We start from the raw sequence: 18,009 nt of genomic DNA, 5'->3' as shown, positions 1-18,009 counted from the left end.
CTGAAGAACTCAACTGAAGTTTGCAATAAAAGGCCAAGTCAAATACTGATGTTTTGACTTAACGAGTTTCTCAAATGAAGATTCAGTTATGACTGATTCATCATATGCTGGCTACGTGGATTTATCGGATTGATACTAAAGTCAAGTATCAGTTTGACATTCTTTCTCAGACTGAAACTCCAGAGTTAAAAGAAAGTCACGCACTTTCAAGTACAACCGCATTAAATGCAGAAATATTGAGGATCGTCCTTTCTCTGCAGAGAATCCCTTTTTGGTGATTACTTTTCGGAGGCGCCTTACCTCATGTACCTAAGACGCCATTTCTCACCAAATAAGGAACCTCGAAGATAGAAGCCTCAGCCAAATTCGAATTACTCTCACAACGGATGAATTCTTGAAGACCATCTCCGCCAACGGATCTATTCAAGACCTCTCTTATAAATAGAGCTCGAGGATCACTTCAATCTTCACTGATTCAAAAGCACAAGCTGAAATGCTGCCAAAATTGCAACTCATCCATGCAAAGCTTAAAAAGATTTGAATCAAAAAAGAGAATACCCAAAGCCAAAAATCAAACTACTGATTTCATACATTTTCTTAGATCCTTAGGCAAATATCTTGTATTATTCAAAGCCTAAGTTCCGATTACAGAGAGCCTGTTCTTTGTGATCTAGTTCGTACTTCGAACCTACTTTCAACTGAGCGAGTGTTTGAGTAAAGCGTAGTTCAGACCAGTCTTCTGACTCCAAGAGATCTTAGCCATCCGCTGAAAAGGCATTGTGGTGTCTTAGCGTGCTATAAGTGAGCGAGAAATCTAACCCAGTTTGTTGGTACTGAAAATCTAATTTTCAGTTGTTAGGTTTGTTGTGCACCCGTAAGCACAAGCCCAGAGTGTTTATCAGTGTGATCAACTGACCCTGGCGTTGGAACTTGTTCCGAACCACGTAAAAATCCTTTGTCGTTTATTACTTTTAGTTTTACTTTCTTATTTGTGTTCAAACATCTCTTTAACTAAAACTGATTAACAGCAAAGTGAAACCTAAACCTGACAACGTGATAATCAAAGGCTTTTACAAAAGATAAGTTTTTCGCTATTAGTGTTATTAGTCTAACTAATAAATCTTCAGATAATCAGTAAGATTCATAACTCTCTTCTGTTTTAAAATCTAGACTGAAGCTCTACACGAATATCAGTTAAAGCCTTGAGCCTAACTGATATCTTTACTGAAGTAATTTCAATATCAGTCTTCAACTTTGGTTTAACTGAGTTTTCATTAACTGTCAGTATTAGTTAACTTCAAAAGGTTGTTCTGTTTGTTTTGAAACATAACATATAGGTGTATTGCCCCCTCCCCCTACACCTATTCTAGACCTTCCTGGACCTAACATTGTCCAATAGGATCATCAAAACTATTCTAAGAAAGGCGTTGGTCCAAGCGGGAAATATTGGAGTACTCGGATTGACGATGCCCTCTGGGCATATCGAACAGCTTTCAAAACCCCATTTGGAATGTCCCCATATAGGAAGGTGTTTGGCTAGATGTGTCATCTGCCCGTGGAGCTAGAACAGAAGGCCTTCTAGGCAATGAACAAAATGAATTTGGATTGGACAGAGGCAGGTCAGAACAGGAAGCCTAGCATCGAGGAGCTCGAGGAGATCCAACTTGAAGCCTATGAGAGTGCCTCATTCTACAAGGAAAAATTGAAGCTTGCCCATGATAGTCTAATCAGGGCAAAAAGCTTCGATACAGGGCAAATGGTACTCTTGTACCAAACTCGATGCAAGATTGTCGCGGGCAAACTCTCAACCAAGTGGGCCGGTCCATATGAAGTCAATGCCCAATACCTAAGTGGAGCCGTGGAAATTAAAGACCCAAAGACCAGAAGCATTTTCAAGGTTAATGGGCACAGACTGAAGGCGTACTATGGGTAGAGCATGAAGATCCCAGGTCCTGACCTCGACATAAATCTAAACTGAGGAGCACTACGTCGTCCCCACGACGTTAACTAAGGCACTGACCAGGAGGCAACCCGGTACCTGGTTTATTTTTGGTATTTCTTTTATTTCTATTTTTATGTTTTATTTTTCTTTTTGTTCGGTTTGACCGCTCTTCCGAGGTGTTCCTTGCTTCGGGGGACGTGTTTTTAGTTTTGCCTGTGTGTAGGTTTTAAGAAAGCCTCATTGGGCAGAGGGAGATGAAAGGTCATGTAATAATAAAGTGGGCACAGGTAACCGCCGGTGAAGGGCAAAAGTCAAGCGTCTGAAAAAGTAACTGACACCCTACCCACGTCAGCCTAACCCTAGCCCCCTACATACAACTACCCTCTCCTACTCTCTCACTTCAAACTCCCCCATTTTTTCCCTACGATCACATCACCGGCCCGAAAATCTAACCATCGGCCACAATCATTACAACCTTTCATCTCTCCGAACAACACCCCCATCCCTTCCGACAAAATGGTAAAAACCCTACGCACCTCCTCTGCAAACGCTCCCTCCACTGCTCAACCCCAACTCTCCAAATCAAAAAAGCCAAAAACCTCCAAGGCCGAGAACTTGTGAGCCTCTGACCGGAGCCCTTCTTCGGTAAATACCGTGCTGCTGAAGAAGTTGGCGTCGGACGTCGAACCCTTAACCTCCTCGAGGAGACAACCAACCCGTCACCTTAGGTGCAGGCCTCACGCGAGGAAGAGCAGCAGGAGACGGCGGTAATCACCGCCGAAACCCTTACCCATTTGGCAAGGTAGAAGCACGCCTCCACATCTGTGGAGCCCTCACCAGTGAAGAGGAGCAGACGTGATCCCTCTGATGCCGGGTGCCTCCATCGTCCGAGAAGAAAAAGACGGCGGTGATACTTTGCACCGCCCAATCGCAGGAGGATCCCATGGACCTTACAGCTACCGGCGACGACGAGGTGGTGGTGAGAAGGGGCGCACGAGGGTCTTATCGGCCATTGACGAGAAACCAGAAATGGAAAGCATGGGTGACTCACACCTCCAGTCGCGCAAAGAACGAAGTCCATGAGTGGTCCTTGGCCATGCCCAAGATCGAGGACTTCGCGGCATTAGACCAGGTGGGTCTGAGCCAGAAGGTAAGGGAGAAGTTCACTGGTATTGGTTGGGAGCCATTTCTAAGCTGGAAGGGGTTGGTATACGAGGATCTGGTGAAGGAGTTTTACTCCACCCTGAAGGTGGACATAAGCTGTGTTGAAGGCCCGACGAACGTGAAGTTCACGGTGTTGAAGGAGGAAGTCACCCTCAACATGAACGACCTCAATCTTCTCATCGGCATGGTGGATAATCGGATGCTGATCTCACCCCAATACCGGGAGGCATTAAAGGTTATGCCCGTCACTTACAATGATCAGAAGGCGTGGGCATTGCTGGGCATGATTTAGGCCTAATTGTTCTAATTTTAGAGGTTTGCATGTGCTTATTTTAAGATTAATCTTCTGGAAATTGGTGCGTTTTATGGTCTATTTTATGCCTTGCAGGAGATTTAGGTTTTTGAGATGAAGAGTGCAAATCTTGGAGAATTTGGGCTAAGAATCGTGTGTTTGTGCACACTCTAGCATGGAAGAGAAGTAAAGCCCCCGTGCCGGAACCGAGAAGGCCCGCGCCAGAGATAAAACCTCGCGCGGAAGCCAGAGCAGAGGACTCGAAGCGCCAGAGGAATCGCTATGCCAGAGGAATCGAAGCGCCAGAGCAATCGAAGCGCCAGAGGAATCGAAGCGCCAGAGGAATCGCTATGCCAGAGGACTCGAAAGCGCCAGCGAAGTTAATCTCCAGTGCAGCGAAGTCTCGCCAGAGAAATCAATCGCCAGAGGACCCCGAAGCCAGAGCAGAGAAGTCAGACAGAGCAGAGAAGTCAGCCAGAGCAGAGAAATCAAGAGGCCAGAGAAACCGGGAGTCAGAGCGGACAAGTGCGCCAGAGCGGAAGCCGTTTCTCTGGCGATAGCAGCGTATTCGGCCAGAATGGAGATGATTTCCAAAGCGCACGTCATAGCTGGAGTTACCTTATCATCTACGATTCTATTCCTTTTAGAGTCCGGCTTTACATGGTAATTTCCATGGTGATCTAGAGGGATTTGAAGTCTATAAATAGGGCCATACTTTTCATTGTAAAAAAATCCATTAAAAATTCTTGCCCTAGTTTTAGACGCCATCTTTGCAATCTGTTGGCATCCGAAGCTTAGGAATTTACTTGCTTTCATAGTTTCGAGTTTTTATTGTTCTAAGTTAGATTTCAAATTCGTTTTTAGTTTAGTTTCTTGGATTGTGATTGAGTGACACAATTACAACTTCAAGACAATTACGGTATTTCGTATTTCAATTCAAGTTATTTTCGTTTAATCATGTTTATGCTTTTCATTATTGGTTATGCTTTCTTTTCAATTATGCAATTTAAATTATGCACCTTAGTTTCATGCCTAGATTAGAAGTCTTTAAATTTATAAGAATTTAATTTCTTAAGTTAGGTTTAATTCAAGTTGTTTAAATTATTGCTTAGGTTAAGTTCAATTTACGTTTAAGTTTAAGATACGTTTTTAAATCAAAAACCTTTATTGCTTTCTTTTATTGCTTTTTCTTACGATATTACTAAAAGCCCTTAAAGACTTTCCTTGAGAGATGACACTGGGTCAACTTACCATCGCTAGGATGTCCTTGTTCTATTGCAAGTCAACTTAGAGGTGTTTCTAGTTGAGTCAAATTTTGGCGCCGTTGCCGGGGAAAGTTTTAGGCGTTTTAGTTGTGTCGTTTTTACTTGCTTTATTTAATTTTTGTTTTTACGTTTCTTCCACTCGGTGCGTTTAATCCGTTTGTTCAGTGTTGTGCATGCAGGGACGCCGTAGTCTTAAAGGCAAATTGGTGTCCCCTTTGCATAGTACGAGCGAAGGGATTTTCAGGAAGAATAGTTTCAAGGGAGTGTTCGGTGATGACGGAGCAGACGGTTCTAACTCCAGTTCGGACGAAGACGCACGTGACAAAACTGACGATTTCTACTCTGGTTCTGAATCTGACTCTGAAGTTCCAGAGCATACCATAGAGACAAGGGAGGAAGAGGCCAGCTCTGTCGACTTCCATACTAAGCATAACGCGACTAAGGAGGACACCGGCGCTACCAATACAGAGCAGACCGCAGCCACGACAAAACACACTAAGGAGGAAGAGGGCAGCTCTGCCAATTTTTGCACCAAGCAGAATTTAAACAAGGAAAAGAAGGAGATGGCCAAGAACACGGAATATATGGGAGACTTCACCAGGCCGGTAATTGGAGATACCAACACGTCGGCAATCGTGCTCCCCACTGCTGTGAGAAACTACAATCTCAAACCTAATGATTCGAATCTGCTGCCGGTGTTCCACGGAATGCCAAGCGAGGATGCGCTGCAATTCATCCGGGATTTTTGCACACAAGTGCAAACAATCCCTCTACTTACTCTTACGGAGGATCAACTCAAGCTCAAGTGCTTCCCCTACGCACTTAAAGACCGGGCGAGGACGTGGATGCTATCTCTGCCGCCCAACTCTATCACTACATGGGGAGATGCTTGTGAAAAATTCATGCTGAAATACTACCCAAGTCACAAGACACAGGAGCTGAGAACGAAAATAATGGAGTTCACCCAAGGAGCGGACGAGCCTTTGCATGAAGCTTGGGAGAGATATGAAGAACTTCTCCGTCAATGCCCTCAACATCAATTCACTAATGTTATGTTGATGCAGTTCTTCTACGATGGCTTAGTGCAAACTGCCCAATTTATGGTGGATAGCACGGCAGGAGGGAACATAGCTCTGAAAACTGCGGCAGATCTGAAAGAGATTTTCAAGACTTTAGCCGAGAGCTCCCAACAAAAGTCAGTCCGAGGACGGAGAGTAGAGGCTAGTGCCGTGACAAATCAGTTCGAGATGCAGCAACAATTGGCCTCGATCATGCGAGAAGTCCAACAGCTCAAGATGGAAAAGATGGAAAATCCTCCAGTTCAGAGCTCAGCACCGCCGATGACAACTCAGCCAATTCCAGCTCTGCCGATGCCAGCCCCGCCGAACCCAGCCCTACAGTACGTTGAGCCCTGTGGTATTTGTGGAGATTTCAGCCATGGAGCTAATGAGTGCCATAGAATGGGAGAGTTTACTCCGGAATGACAAGCTGAGGTCTATGCGGCACAAGGATTTCAAGGCTACAATCTAGGGCCAAGCAGACCTTATGGGCAGAACATGAATCAAGGTCAACAAAATGTGAATGGCGGATGGAGAGGTCAGCCGAATGCTGGCTGGGGAAATCAAAATCTTGGGGGGAATCAATTCCGTCGACCACCTCAAATGGGCTTTCAACAACAACAATATTTCCCACAACAGCAGGGTTCGTTCCAACCGTACAGATCACAATACCAACAGCAGCAATCCATTCCGCAACAGAGTGCACAGCCGATTCCACCACAAAAATCCATGCTCGAAGAAACGCTGCAAACCTTTATGGAGATCAGCAAACAAAGTATGGAGGCCCAAGCATCTACAATCAAAAGGCTCGAGACAACAGTTGGACAACTTTCCGGTGCCTTGAATCAAATCCAACAACAACAGCAGCCTGGGAAATTTCATGGCCAACCTGCTCAGCCACATCAAGCTCTTGCTGTAACTGTTCTCCGCAGTGGTAAGATTCTGGATAACAAAATGGTGGTTCCAACACAAACCAGAGCAGAGGAACCGTCCCGTCAGAGTAGAACCGATTCCTCTGACCTTGTCAGAGCAGAGGAACCGTTCCGCCAGAGCAGAACGGATCCCTCTGGCTTTATCAGAACAGAGTTGTCGAACTCTGCTCCGTTCAGACCAGGGCTACCGAGTTCAGATCTGCCCAACTCGACTGATGGAGAAAAGGGAGACCAGCAAAAGGAAGAAGAGAAGGAGAAGGAGGTCAAGCTCCACAAGGCTTCTACACCTTATCGACCACCGATTCCCTTCTCGGGCAGATTGAGCAACGGAAAGCAAGACCAACAGTTCGCCGACTTCTACAACATGCTTGCCAAGGTGAACGTGAATCTTCCTCTCCTTGATGTGATCAGAAAAGTCCCAGCATATGTGAAGTTTTTCAAGGAATTGGTCTCCAACAAGCGGAAGTTCGGGGACAATGAGAAGATTCTAGTCTCAGAAGTAGCGACCTCAATCATGCAGCAATCCTTACCACCAAAGCAGCGCGATCCAGGTAGCTTTGTGATTAATATTGCTTTAGGAAATGGTAAGGAAGCTACGGGAATGTTAGATTTGGGTGCTGGAATTAACCTTATGCCTTACTCTATTTTCAAACAATTAGAGTTAGGTAATTTGAAATCCACTCGCATGTGTCTACAACTCGCTGATAGGTCCGTTAGGTACCCCCGTGGGATAGTTGAGGATATTCTGGTGCGAGTCGGGGATTTGATTGTGCCTGTTGACTTCGTAGTCCTTGAGATTGGGGATGTGCACGAGAATGGTAGAGATCACACTCTGCTATTAGGAAGACCCTTTATGGCGACCACTAACACATTGATTGATGTCAAAAATGGAACTATTAAGATGACAGTGTTGGGGGAGTCGGTGTCTTTCTCGGTGCATGAAAATCGGGCTATGCCTTCTGCTAATTTCATAAATGAATGTTCATATATAGATGCTATTAATGGCCTGGTTGAGAAGGTATTCATACAGGAACAGGAGCGTGTGGAAGTTTGCGCTGGATCAGCCGATATAGAGGAATTAGCTCGGGAAGCTGAAGACTTCGGCTCTGGACTCGCCAGAGAATTACCCATTCCTCTGCCTTGCAGTTCTGCTCAGACAGCCATGCCGAGCTCAGTGCTTTCCAACCATACCGAACTACCCCTCGATGATCAGATGGAAACCAAGAGCCCAGTGCTGGAACTAAAGGAACTCCCTGCTAACCTCAAGTACATCTTTTTAGAAGCAGGAAAGGAGAAGCCAGTCATCATCTCATCTACGCTGACTATAGAGCAAGAAGCAGCGCTGCTTGAAGTTTTGAAGAGAAACAAAGCAGCGCTAGGATGGAGCCTAGGTGACATACGTGGCATTAGTCCAGCCACATGCATGCACAGGATCAACTTAGAAGAAGGAGCTGCACCAAAGCGAGATGCCCAGCGACGCTTGAACCCTATGCTAATGGAGGTTGTGCGTAAGGAAATCCTCAAGCTTCTTGCCGAAGGGATTATCTACTCTGTCGCCGATAGTGAGTGGGTGAGCCCGGTGCATGTCGTGCTAAAGAAAGGAGGAATGACAGTTGTGCGCAATGACAAGATGGAGTTGGTGCCGACACGTCCTACCACGGGATGGCGGATGTGCGTCGACTACAGGAAACTCAATGCTGTCACCAAAAAGGATCATTTTCCCCTCCCTTTTGTTGATCAAATATTAGATCGGTTGGCAGGGCATGATTTTTATTGTTTTTTAGATGGTTTGTCAGGATACTACCAAATCGCAATCACACCGGAAGATCAAGTCAAGACTGCCTTCACCACGCCTTTTGGGACATTTGCATGGAAAAGGATGCCGTTCGGATTGTGCAATGCACCCGGGACGTTTCAACGATGCATGATGTCCATATTCTCTGATATGATTGGTAAATTCGTGGAGGTTTTTATGGATGATTTTTCGGTTTTTGGGAAGTCTTTTCATGATTGTTTAACTAAGATTGATGTTGTGTTGAAAAGGTGTATTGAAAGTGGCCTAACTTTGAGTTGGGAAAAGAGTCATTTCATGGTTACTCGTGGGATTGTCTTGGGTCATGTGGTGTCTAAGCATGGACTAGAGGTCGACAGAGCTAAGGTGGAGGTAATCCAAAAGTTGCCACCCCCTATTGATGTCAAAGGGATTAGGAGTTTCTTAGGTCACGCCGGTTTTTATCGACGTTTCATTAAAGATTTCTCTAAAATTAGCCAACCTCTATGCAAACTGCTAGCTCAGGATGTTCCTTTTAATTTCGATGACTCTTGCATGCAAGCCTTTGAAACATTGAAACTTAAGTTGAGCTCTGCCCCGGTTTTAATTGCGCCTGATTGGTCATTGCCCTTTGAGATTATGTGTGATGCGTCTAACTCTGCTGTAGGAGCGGTGCTAGGTCAGCGTGTGGATAAGATGTTACGTGTGATTTACTATGCTAGTTTAACTCTGAATAGTGCACAAGTAAATTACACCACTACTGAAAAAGAGATGCTTGCTGTGGTCTTTGCCTTAGATAAATTTCGAGCATACATAATTGGGTCTAAAGTCATTGTCCATAGTGACCATGCTGCACTTCGATATTTGATGACTAAACCTCAGGCTAAAGCTCGTCTCATCCGTTGGGTCTTACTGTTGCAAGAGTTTGATGTAGAGATCAGGGATAGGAAAGGAAGCGAGAATCACGTAGCTGACCACCTTTCCCGATTGGACAAAAATCTGCTAGGGTCGAGTCTCAATTGCATCCCTGAATCTTTTCCTCTTGAGCATACATATGCATTAACCTTCGATAAGAACAGCATTGCCGAGATCCACTCTGCCCAAGCCAGAGCTACCGAATTCTGCTCTGTCGAAACCAACTATGGCACCAGAGCAGAGGAGTCGGTACCAGAGCAGAGGAGCCGACATCTCCAGCGCGGAATCGAAGTCAGCTCTGCTCTGGCCAGCTCCGTCGAGATCATTTCTACCAGCCTTGCCGAACTCAGCGCTGCTCAGAGCAGCCCTGCGAGTGCCGAGCCCTGGTATGCAGATATTGTCAATTACTTAGTTTGTGGTATTCTACGGCCTGAGCTGACATCGCAGGAAAGAAAGAGATTTTTAGCTCAATGCAGACACTATTATTGGGAGATTCCTCACCTTTTCAAGCTTGGAAAGGATGATGTCATTCGACGGTGTGTGCCGGTAGAGGAGCAACAACAAGTGTTGAAAATGTGCCATGAGGATCATTGTGGTGGACACTTTGGGGGGCAGAAAACAGCACATAAAATTCTTCAATCAGGTTTGTTTTGGCCTTCCATTTTCAAAGATGCACACACTTTCACTCTTGCTTGCGATCGGTGTCAGAGAGTAGGAAATATTGACCGCAGAAATGAGATGCCCCTCCAAAGCATTTTAATTGTCGAGATCTTCGATGTGTGGGGCATTGATTTCATGGGACCATTTCCTACTTCGCATGGATTTCAATATATTTTACTTGCTGTAGATTACGTGTCCAAATGGGTTGAGGCTATCCCCACACGGACATGTGATGCTAATGTGGTGCTTAAGTTTGTGCAAGAAAACATTCTTTCTAGATTCGGATTTCCTAGAGCTATCATTAGCGATGGAGGCAAGCACTTCTGCAATAAGTTGTTTGCAAAGCTCATGAAGAAGAATGGGATCACGCACAAGGTTGCAACACCATACCATCCACAGACTTCTGGACAAGCTGAGACGAGCAATCGGCAGATCAAAGGAATTTTGGAGAAAACGGTGCAGCCCTCGCGCAAGGACTGGTCCGCAAAGTTGAATGACGCTCTCTGGGCATACCGAACTGCCTTCAAGGGAGTGCTTGGGATGAGTCCATACCGTCTAGTATATGGCAAGGCTTGTCATCTGCCGGTGGAGATAGAGCACAAAGCTTATTGGGCGATCAAGGCTGCCAACTATGACTTGGGCTCTGCCGTGAAGCAGCGCATGTTGCAAATGGAGGAGTTAGATGAGCTACGCAATGAGGCGTATGAGAATGCAAGAATTTACAAGAACAAAGTGAAGCAACTCCACGATCGCCGCATTTGTCACAAGAAGCTTTGCCCTGGAATGAAGGTGCTCTTGTTCAACTCTCGACTTAAGTTATTTCCGGGAAAGCTGAAATCTAGGTGGAGTGGTCCATTTTTACTCAAAGAAGTGTTCGAGCATGGTGCGGTCGAGCTATTGAACGAGCACACAAAGGAGAGTTTCCGAGTGAATGGCCATCGAGTGAAGCCGTACTACGAGCACCAGAGCTCGCCATTGGAGGTGGAGTCTCAAGCTCTGCACAACCCTAGCTGAAGTTCAGCTCTGAAGTCGGGCTGGAGACTCTAAATCTAGCGCTTGGTGGGAGGCAACCCACCGTTGGTTTGTTTTTAGTTTTTGTTTTTCTTTGTTTTCCGTTGTTGTTTTGTGTCTTTCCTAAGTTTTGGTTGCTTGCGCGGATACTTTGATGTGGTGTTCATGTTTTGATTTCAGCGCTGCAGTTCTAACTCTGCCGACAGCGCAGCGCGTCTCTGCCGACAGCGCAGCCTCGCCAGCGCGTCTCTGCACTTCTCCGCGCTGCTCTGCCAGCGCTGACCTGATTCAGCGTGGCCACTTTCTACTCTGCAGCGCTGCAACTCTCCACTCTGCCACAGACCGTGTATTCCCCTCTTCACCACCTCTCACGATGCTTCAATTTTCCCATGCCAATAATCAGGGACGTATTCTCCTCTATTCTTATTTCTTTTGTGCCCTGAGGACATGGCATGCTTTAAGTGTGGGGGGGGTGTTTTATTGTGCATATATTTTCAATTGGGCGAGATTAGTCTTTCTATGCTTAGTTTTTGGTCTCGAATCTTGCTAATTTTTATGAATTTGTGGAAGAGTAGATGGTTTTCGATGCGAATTTCGGGTTTGTGAATGAATGGTGGTTATTCTTGTTTTACTGTTGATATGTGTTTCTTGATTATGCAAAGAATTTGAGTTTTGTTGCAACATGATTGTAAGTTAGTAAAACGTGATTTGTCCGGTAGATGCTAGAAGAAGTGTTGTCATTGTGATTGCCTACGATCATATCTTATCTGTGAAATGTGAAAAATGTTGGACGAATTGCCAACTTCAAAAGTGCCAGCTCTGAAACATCTGGCCTGTTCTAAAACGTGATAGCTCTGAGTCTCTGCTCCTCTAGTCTAACTATGAGCATGGGAAACCACGTGAAAAGACTTTGGATTATATCCAAATGGTTTTTATTTCACGAATTATGACTCAACTGTCGAAAATCTTAAGCACACAAAGTGTGAAAAATGGTGATATTGATTATAAAGGCGATCACATTAGGGAATTCACTTCTAGCAGAGAATTGGGTCTGATCGAATTACTTGCATTACTCTTTTGTTGCTTCTTAAACTTTGAGTTACTTGCATGATCGAAAGATGTGTATTGATTGTAAAATTCTGAATTGACTTTGAGAATGTTTGGATGGAAATTAGCATTGTTGAAATCAATCTCTTCCTAGGATTCATACGGATTTTGCTTGAGGACAAGCAAAAGGCTAAGTGTGGGGGGTTGATTTAGGCCTAATTGTTCTAATTTTAGGGGTTTGCATGTGCTTATTTTAAGATTAATCTTCTGGAAATTGGTGCGTTTTATGGTTTATTTTATGCCTTGCAGGAGATTTAGGTTTTTGAGATGAAGAGTGCAAATCTTGGAGAATTTGGGCTAAGAATCGTGTGTTTGTGCACACTCTAGCATGGAAGAGAAGTAAAGCCCCCGTGCCGGAACCGAGAAGGCCCGCGCCAGAGATAAAACCTCGCGCGGAAGCCAGAGCAGAGGACTCGAAGCGCCAGAGGAATCGCTATGCCAGAGGAATCGAAGCGCCAGAGGAATCGAAGCGCCAGAGGAATCGCTATGCCAGAGGACTCGAAAGCGCCAGCGAAGTTAATCTCCAGTGCAGCGAAGTCTCGCCAGAGAAATCAATCGCCAGAGGACCCCGAAGCCAGAGCAGAGAAGTCAGACAGAGCAGAGAAGTCAGCCAGAGCAGAGAAATCAAGAGGCCAGAGAAACCGGGAGTCAGAGCGGACAAGTGCGCCAGAGCGGAAGCCGTTTCTCTGGCGATAGCAGCGTATTCGGCCAGAATGGAGATGATTTCCAAAGCGCACGTCATAGCTGGAGTTACCTTATCATCTACGATTCTATTCCTTTTAGAGTCCGGCTTTACATGGTAATTTCCATGGTGATCTAGAGGGATTTGAAGTCTATAAATAGGGCCATACTTTTCATTGTAAAAAATCCATTAAAAATTCTTGCCCTAGTTTTAGACGCCATCTTTGCAATCTGTTGGCATCCGAAGCTTAGGAATTTACTTGCTTTCATAATTTCGAGTTTTTATTGTTCTAAGTTAGATTTCAAATTCGTTTTTAGTTTAGTTTCTTGGATTGTGATTGAGTGACACAATTACAAGTTCAAGACAATTACGGTATTTCGTATTTCAATTCAAGTTATTTTCGTTTAATCATGTTTATGCTTTTCATTATTGGTTATGCTTTCTTTTCAATTATGCAATTTAAATTATGCACCTTAGTTTCATGCCTAGATTAGAAGTCTTTAAATTTATAAGAATTTAATTTCTTAAGTTAGGTTTAATTCAAGTTGTTTAAATTATTGCTTAGGTTAAGTTCAATTTACGTTTAAGTTTAAGATACGTTTTTAAATCAAAAACCTTTACTGCTTTCTTTTATTGCTTTTTCTTACGATATTACTAAAAGCCCTTAAAGACTTTCCTTGAGAGATGACATTGGGTCAACTTACCATCGCTAGGATGTCCTTGTTCTATTGCAAGTCAACTTAGAGGTGTTTCTAGTTGAGTCAGGGCACATGAGGCAAATTTATTGCCCATCACAACAAGGTCTCATAGCTCTGTTCCCATGCCCTTCGCATATGCTACTGGATCATCGCCTACAATATCTTCGGGAAGTGGGACAATAGCAATGCCCTAGGCCAACAAGAGATCTTCATCCTATGGGTAATGGAGAAGAAGAAGCGTCTCAACTTCGCTTCAATCTTCTATGCCTACATGAAGAATGTCATCAGCAAGACGGGGCAACACCTTTCTATGGGGCCTTTTATCTCAACGTTCGTGGACTGCAAGCGCATGGCTGAAGGCAGGATTACTTTGCCCCAGATGCCAGAGGAGACCTTCGATATGACCACCCTGCACAAGATGTTCAGCATCTGCCCAGATCCAACAGGGAGGCTACGCCTGTAGGTTCCACCGGAGCAAAAGTTGTATGTCCCACAATCCCAACCAAGATCAACACCACATCCAGGAGCAAGTTCCCACCGTAGTGCTACCCCAGAACCCCGCGAGTCAAGAGACGTGAGGATTTTGGGCCAAAATCTAGTGATAGTGACAGAGATCAGAGATGCCCAGCGTGCCCACATGGAGCACACAGGATTCAGGTACCCTTGATTCGCCTAAATTTTGTCCTTCCCTTGTGTCTTTTATTTTTATTTTTGTTTTTGCTTTTGTTTTTGTTTTTGTTTTTATTTTCTTGTGTGTTTGCATGTATGTCGTCTGTTTCCCCTTCCCTTCTTTAGCTTTCCACTTTGCCTAAGGCAAAGTGTGTGAGTGAGAAGGGAAATTGTCTTTTATATTTTCTATTTTTATTTTATTTTTATCGTGTCTGTGCCTTCCTATTCACACCCTTTGCCTAAAGCAAAGTGTGTGAGTGGGAAGGCACCAGTTGAGGTTATGGAATGTCCTCGGTCCCCTACAGTGACTTAGCATTGCCCAAAGTGTGTGAATGTGGGGGCATCTATGCTGTCCTATTTTTAGTTAGTTTGTTTGTTTGTTCGAGTCTGACCAAGCATGAAGTGTAACTTGAGTTCTGGGCATGATGATTATGTGCTCTAAAATGTTGTACTAGACATGAGCATGCATAGGGATTGCGTGTATAACGGATTCATTGTATTGGGCACATATCCTGTGAGTTTTAATCTTATCATGCTATATATGTTCATAGCAAGCATGCTTTTCATTTCTATGTGAATTTTGTTCTCTAAATTTGAGTGGAACTAGAATTTGCCTATTTTATTGCCAAAGCCTCATTGAGTCGGTTTGTGAAACTTAGATGACTTAGGCAATTTCTTTCACTTAACCCCCGTGTCCAAATGCAAAAACCTACATCTTATCCCTCGAACAGCCCCTTTGAGCCTGGTTGTTTTCCTTAAAAAATCAATTTAAATTTGCCCTGATGAAATGTCAAATGAATTAGGGCAGATAAGAAGTCAAAGGGAAGAAAAAGAAGCAGGAATGAATGGGGAGAGGTCGTACCTTATCACCGATTTCATTGTGCCTCTATCGAGAAAGGAAAAAGAATAAAAAATAAGGACTAGAAAAAGAAAAATAAAAAAATATATATAAAAAAATAAGTCCAATTTGTTGTTTTGTGCTTAGGCCTGTGAGAATTAGGCATAGTCTGATGCAAAAAAGGGAAGGGTAGTTGTGCCCTAAACTGAATTCATTTGACATTAGCCTAGAGCCAAATTCTTCTTACCTATGCCTAAAGCCACATTACAACCCTTAAAAGACCTAAGGATGAGAACCTATGATCGATATTTTTCAGAGGCGAGGGCATAAGGAGGGAAGCAAGCCTATGGTGAACGCTTAGATCAGAGAACACGAAGAAAACACTGAGCCCACATACACAGAGTGATGACTGATTGGTGAGAAAACCCCTCTGTGCCCAATACATTTTCCTGACTCGCTTGAGGGTACAATCTGTCATTACTTCGTTTGCATGCATGTTTAATTCTTTGCCCATGATTCTGATTTATAGTGATTGCTTTGGTCTATGTTGGTGTTTTTCTTTTTCTTTGTCTGTTGTTTCTTATTTTATTTTTTGGCAAGGGGTACTTACATGCTTGAGGACAATGCGTTCTTAAAGTGTGTGAGTGTGACGAGCCCATTTATCGTGCTCTTTTGAGTCTGTTTTTAGGTCTAATTCAAGTATTTTTGCATGTTTATGTGTGTGTTTGCGTCTGGGAGGGCATACTTTGGGCGCATGAGTGTGTAGGGCCGTACAAGGGCAGAACAGGCTCCATTCTGCAGGAGAGGCAAGAACCCGAGTTCATACAGAGGCAAAGCCCAAGCTTTACCCATATCGAGTACCGTCCGAGATCGGGTCGTGTTCGGGCGGGATGCCCAGATGACAGTGATGTGATCAGAGGACGAGGGAACAAAGGCAAAGAAAAGGAGGCCAAGAGAGAAGTTTGCATATGGGCACAGCTGGCGTACGCAGGCAAAGGTAGGGTAAATCTGCCCACATGTCCAGAAAAGAAAGGAGATCCCTTACCTTCCCAGCGCGATATTTTGCCATACCCGGAGGATCTGCAGATTCTAGGGCATGCCATGGAAGGAAAGAACCGACCACGTAACCCTAGCCCAGCCGGCGCCTGATTCTGGGCCAAGCCCTAGCCCATGCCTTCTCTATAAACATGGATACCCTGCCCAGAAGGAGGAGCTCTTCGACCCCTTGAGTTTTTCGGAGAGTGCACTGTTCCAAGCCGACCCCCTACGCGGCCACTTTCCTTATTCTGTTTCTTAGTCAATTTTTTTTTTTTATGTTTTAAGCGTTTGAAGCAAATACAAGGCCACAAGCCATTTTACTTTTATGTTTTGTGTTTCTATTTGCTTTTCCCGGAGTTGGAGACGACAAAGATTGCTATTAGCTTTTGCCGAGACATCTTTAATACAAGTATGTTTTATTTTCATTTATGCTTTGCCTTTACTTTCATTATTATGAGTAACTAAACTTTTATACCTGATATAGGCTAAGTTGAGGTTAGGTTTGGGGTAATCAATATTTGTGAGGTCAAAAAGAACTTAATAATCGTGCAACCATATTCCCGAAGTATTTGACCAGATTCCAATACAACTTGGGCAAACCCTTTACCTTATGCGGCGGGTAATGTTCTAGGCACGATCAAGTTACAAGCAGTACATAGGATTTCTCCAAACTTGAGCCCACATACTGCTTGTAACTTGGTCGTGCCCAGAACATTATCGGCCGTATAAGGTACCGGGTTTACCCAAGTTATATTGGAATCTGGTTCAATGCTTCGGGAACATGGTTGCACAATTATTAAGTTCATTTTGACCTCACGAATATTATTACCCCATACCAAACCTTAACTTAGCCCATACCAGGTTTAAGGACTTAGCTACTCATAATAACGAAAGTAAAGGCAAAGCAGAAATGTAAATAAAACATACTTGATTAATAGATGTCTGGCCAAAAGCTAATAGCAATCTTTGTCGGCTCCAACCCCGGGCAAAGTGAAACAAAACATAAAAACAGAAAAGTAAAATGGCCTGTGGCCATATATCTGCCTCACAACTCTCAAAACATGTAAAATATGACTAAGGAACAAAATAAGGAAAGTGGTCACGTGGGGGGTCGGCCTAGATCAGTGCACTCGCCAGAAACTCAAGGTGTAGAAGAGCTCCTCCTTCTGGGTAGGGTATCCATGTTTATAGAGAAGGCATGGACTAGGGCTTGGCCCAGATCCAGACGCCGGCTGGGCTAGGGTTGCGCATGCAGTTCTTTCCTTATGCGTCATACCCTAGAATCTGCAGATCCTCCGGGTATGGAAAAATATCGTACATGGAAGGTAATGGATCTTCTTCCTGTTTTGGACCCATGGGCAGATGTACCATGCCTTTGCCTGTGTCGGCAACTATGCCCATATACAAACTCCTCTCTTCACCTCATTTTCTTTGCCTTTGTTCCATCGTCCTCTGATCACGTCCCTGACTTCTGGGAATTCCGCCCGAACACGACCTGAACCCGCACAGTACTTGATTTGGGTAAAGTGTGGGCTTTGAGACTGTATGAAGTTGGGTAGTTGCCTCTCTTGTGGAATGAAGCTTGTTCTGCCCCTGTACGGCCCTACACACTCCTGTGCCCAAAGTATGCTCTCCCAGGCACAAACACACACACAAACATGTAAAAAGACTCGAATTAGACCTAAAAATAGACTCAAAAGAGCACAAAAAATGGGCTCGTCACACTCACACACTTTAAGAACGTATTGTCCTCAAGCGTGTAAGTATGCCTTGCCAAAAAAAAAAAACAAATGAAGGAATATTAAACTTAATTAATACTCGATTGGCCCGAAGATCGTCTCTTGGATTATCATAATTCACCATACATCGATTAAACCTAGCATGCTCCTATTAAAATAAGTGTTGCACCTTGGAGTTAGTAATACCTGAAGAATTCCTAAGAATTCATCAATTCGTCGCTGAACAGG

At 44.2% G+C, this 18,009-nt stretch overlaps 1 protein-coding gene across 1 annotated transcript; it reads left to right on the top strand.

Annotated features, from left to right (window-relative positions):
- The first annotated feature begins 1,585 nt into the window (after nucleotides 1-1,585).
- LOC130998568 (uncharacterized) lies at nucleotides 1,586-1,933 on the top strand. Its single transcript, XM_057923985.1, has one exon. It carries the CDS (start codon nucleotides 1,586-1,588, stop codon nucleotides 1,931-1,933), a length of 348 nt encoding a protein of 115 aa, XP_057779968.1.
- Nucleotides 1,934-18,009: the final 16,076 nt, after the last annotated feature.

This window comes from Salvia miltiorrhiza, chromosome 8 (assembly GCF_028751815.1).
Source record: "Salvia miltiorrhiza cultivar Shanhuang (shh) chromosome 8, IMPLAD_Smil_shh, whole genome shotgun sequence".
In the NCBI taxonomy this organism is placed as follows: domain Eukaryota; kingdom Viridiplantae; phylum Streptophyta; class Magnoliopsida; order Lamiales; family Lamiaceae; genus Salvia; species Salvia miltiorrhiza.
Note: the sequence above shows the minus strand (reverse complement) of the source record. Positions and strands in the feature narration are given on the sequence as shown.

Bases quoted from the DNA above. Each gene is read 5' to 3' on its own strand.
- LOC130998568 (XM_057923985.1), top strand. From the start codon at position 1,586: ATGAACAAAATGAATTTGGATTGGACAGAGGCAGGTCAGAACAGGAAG.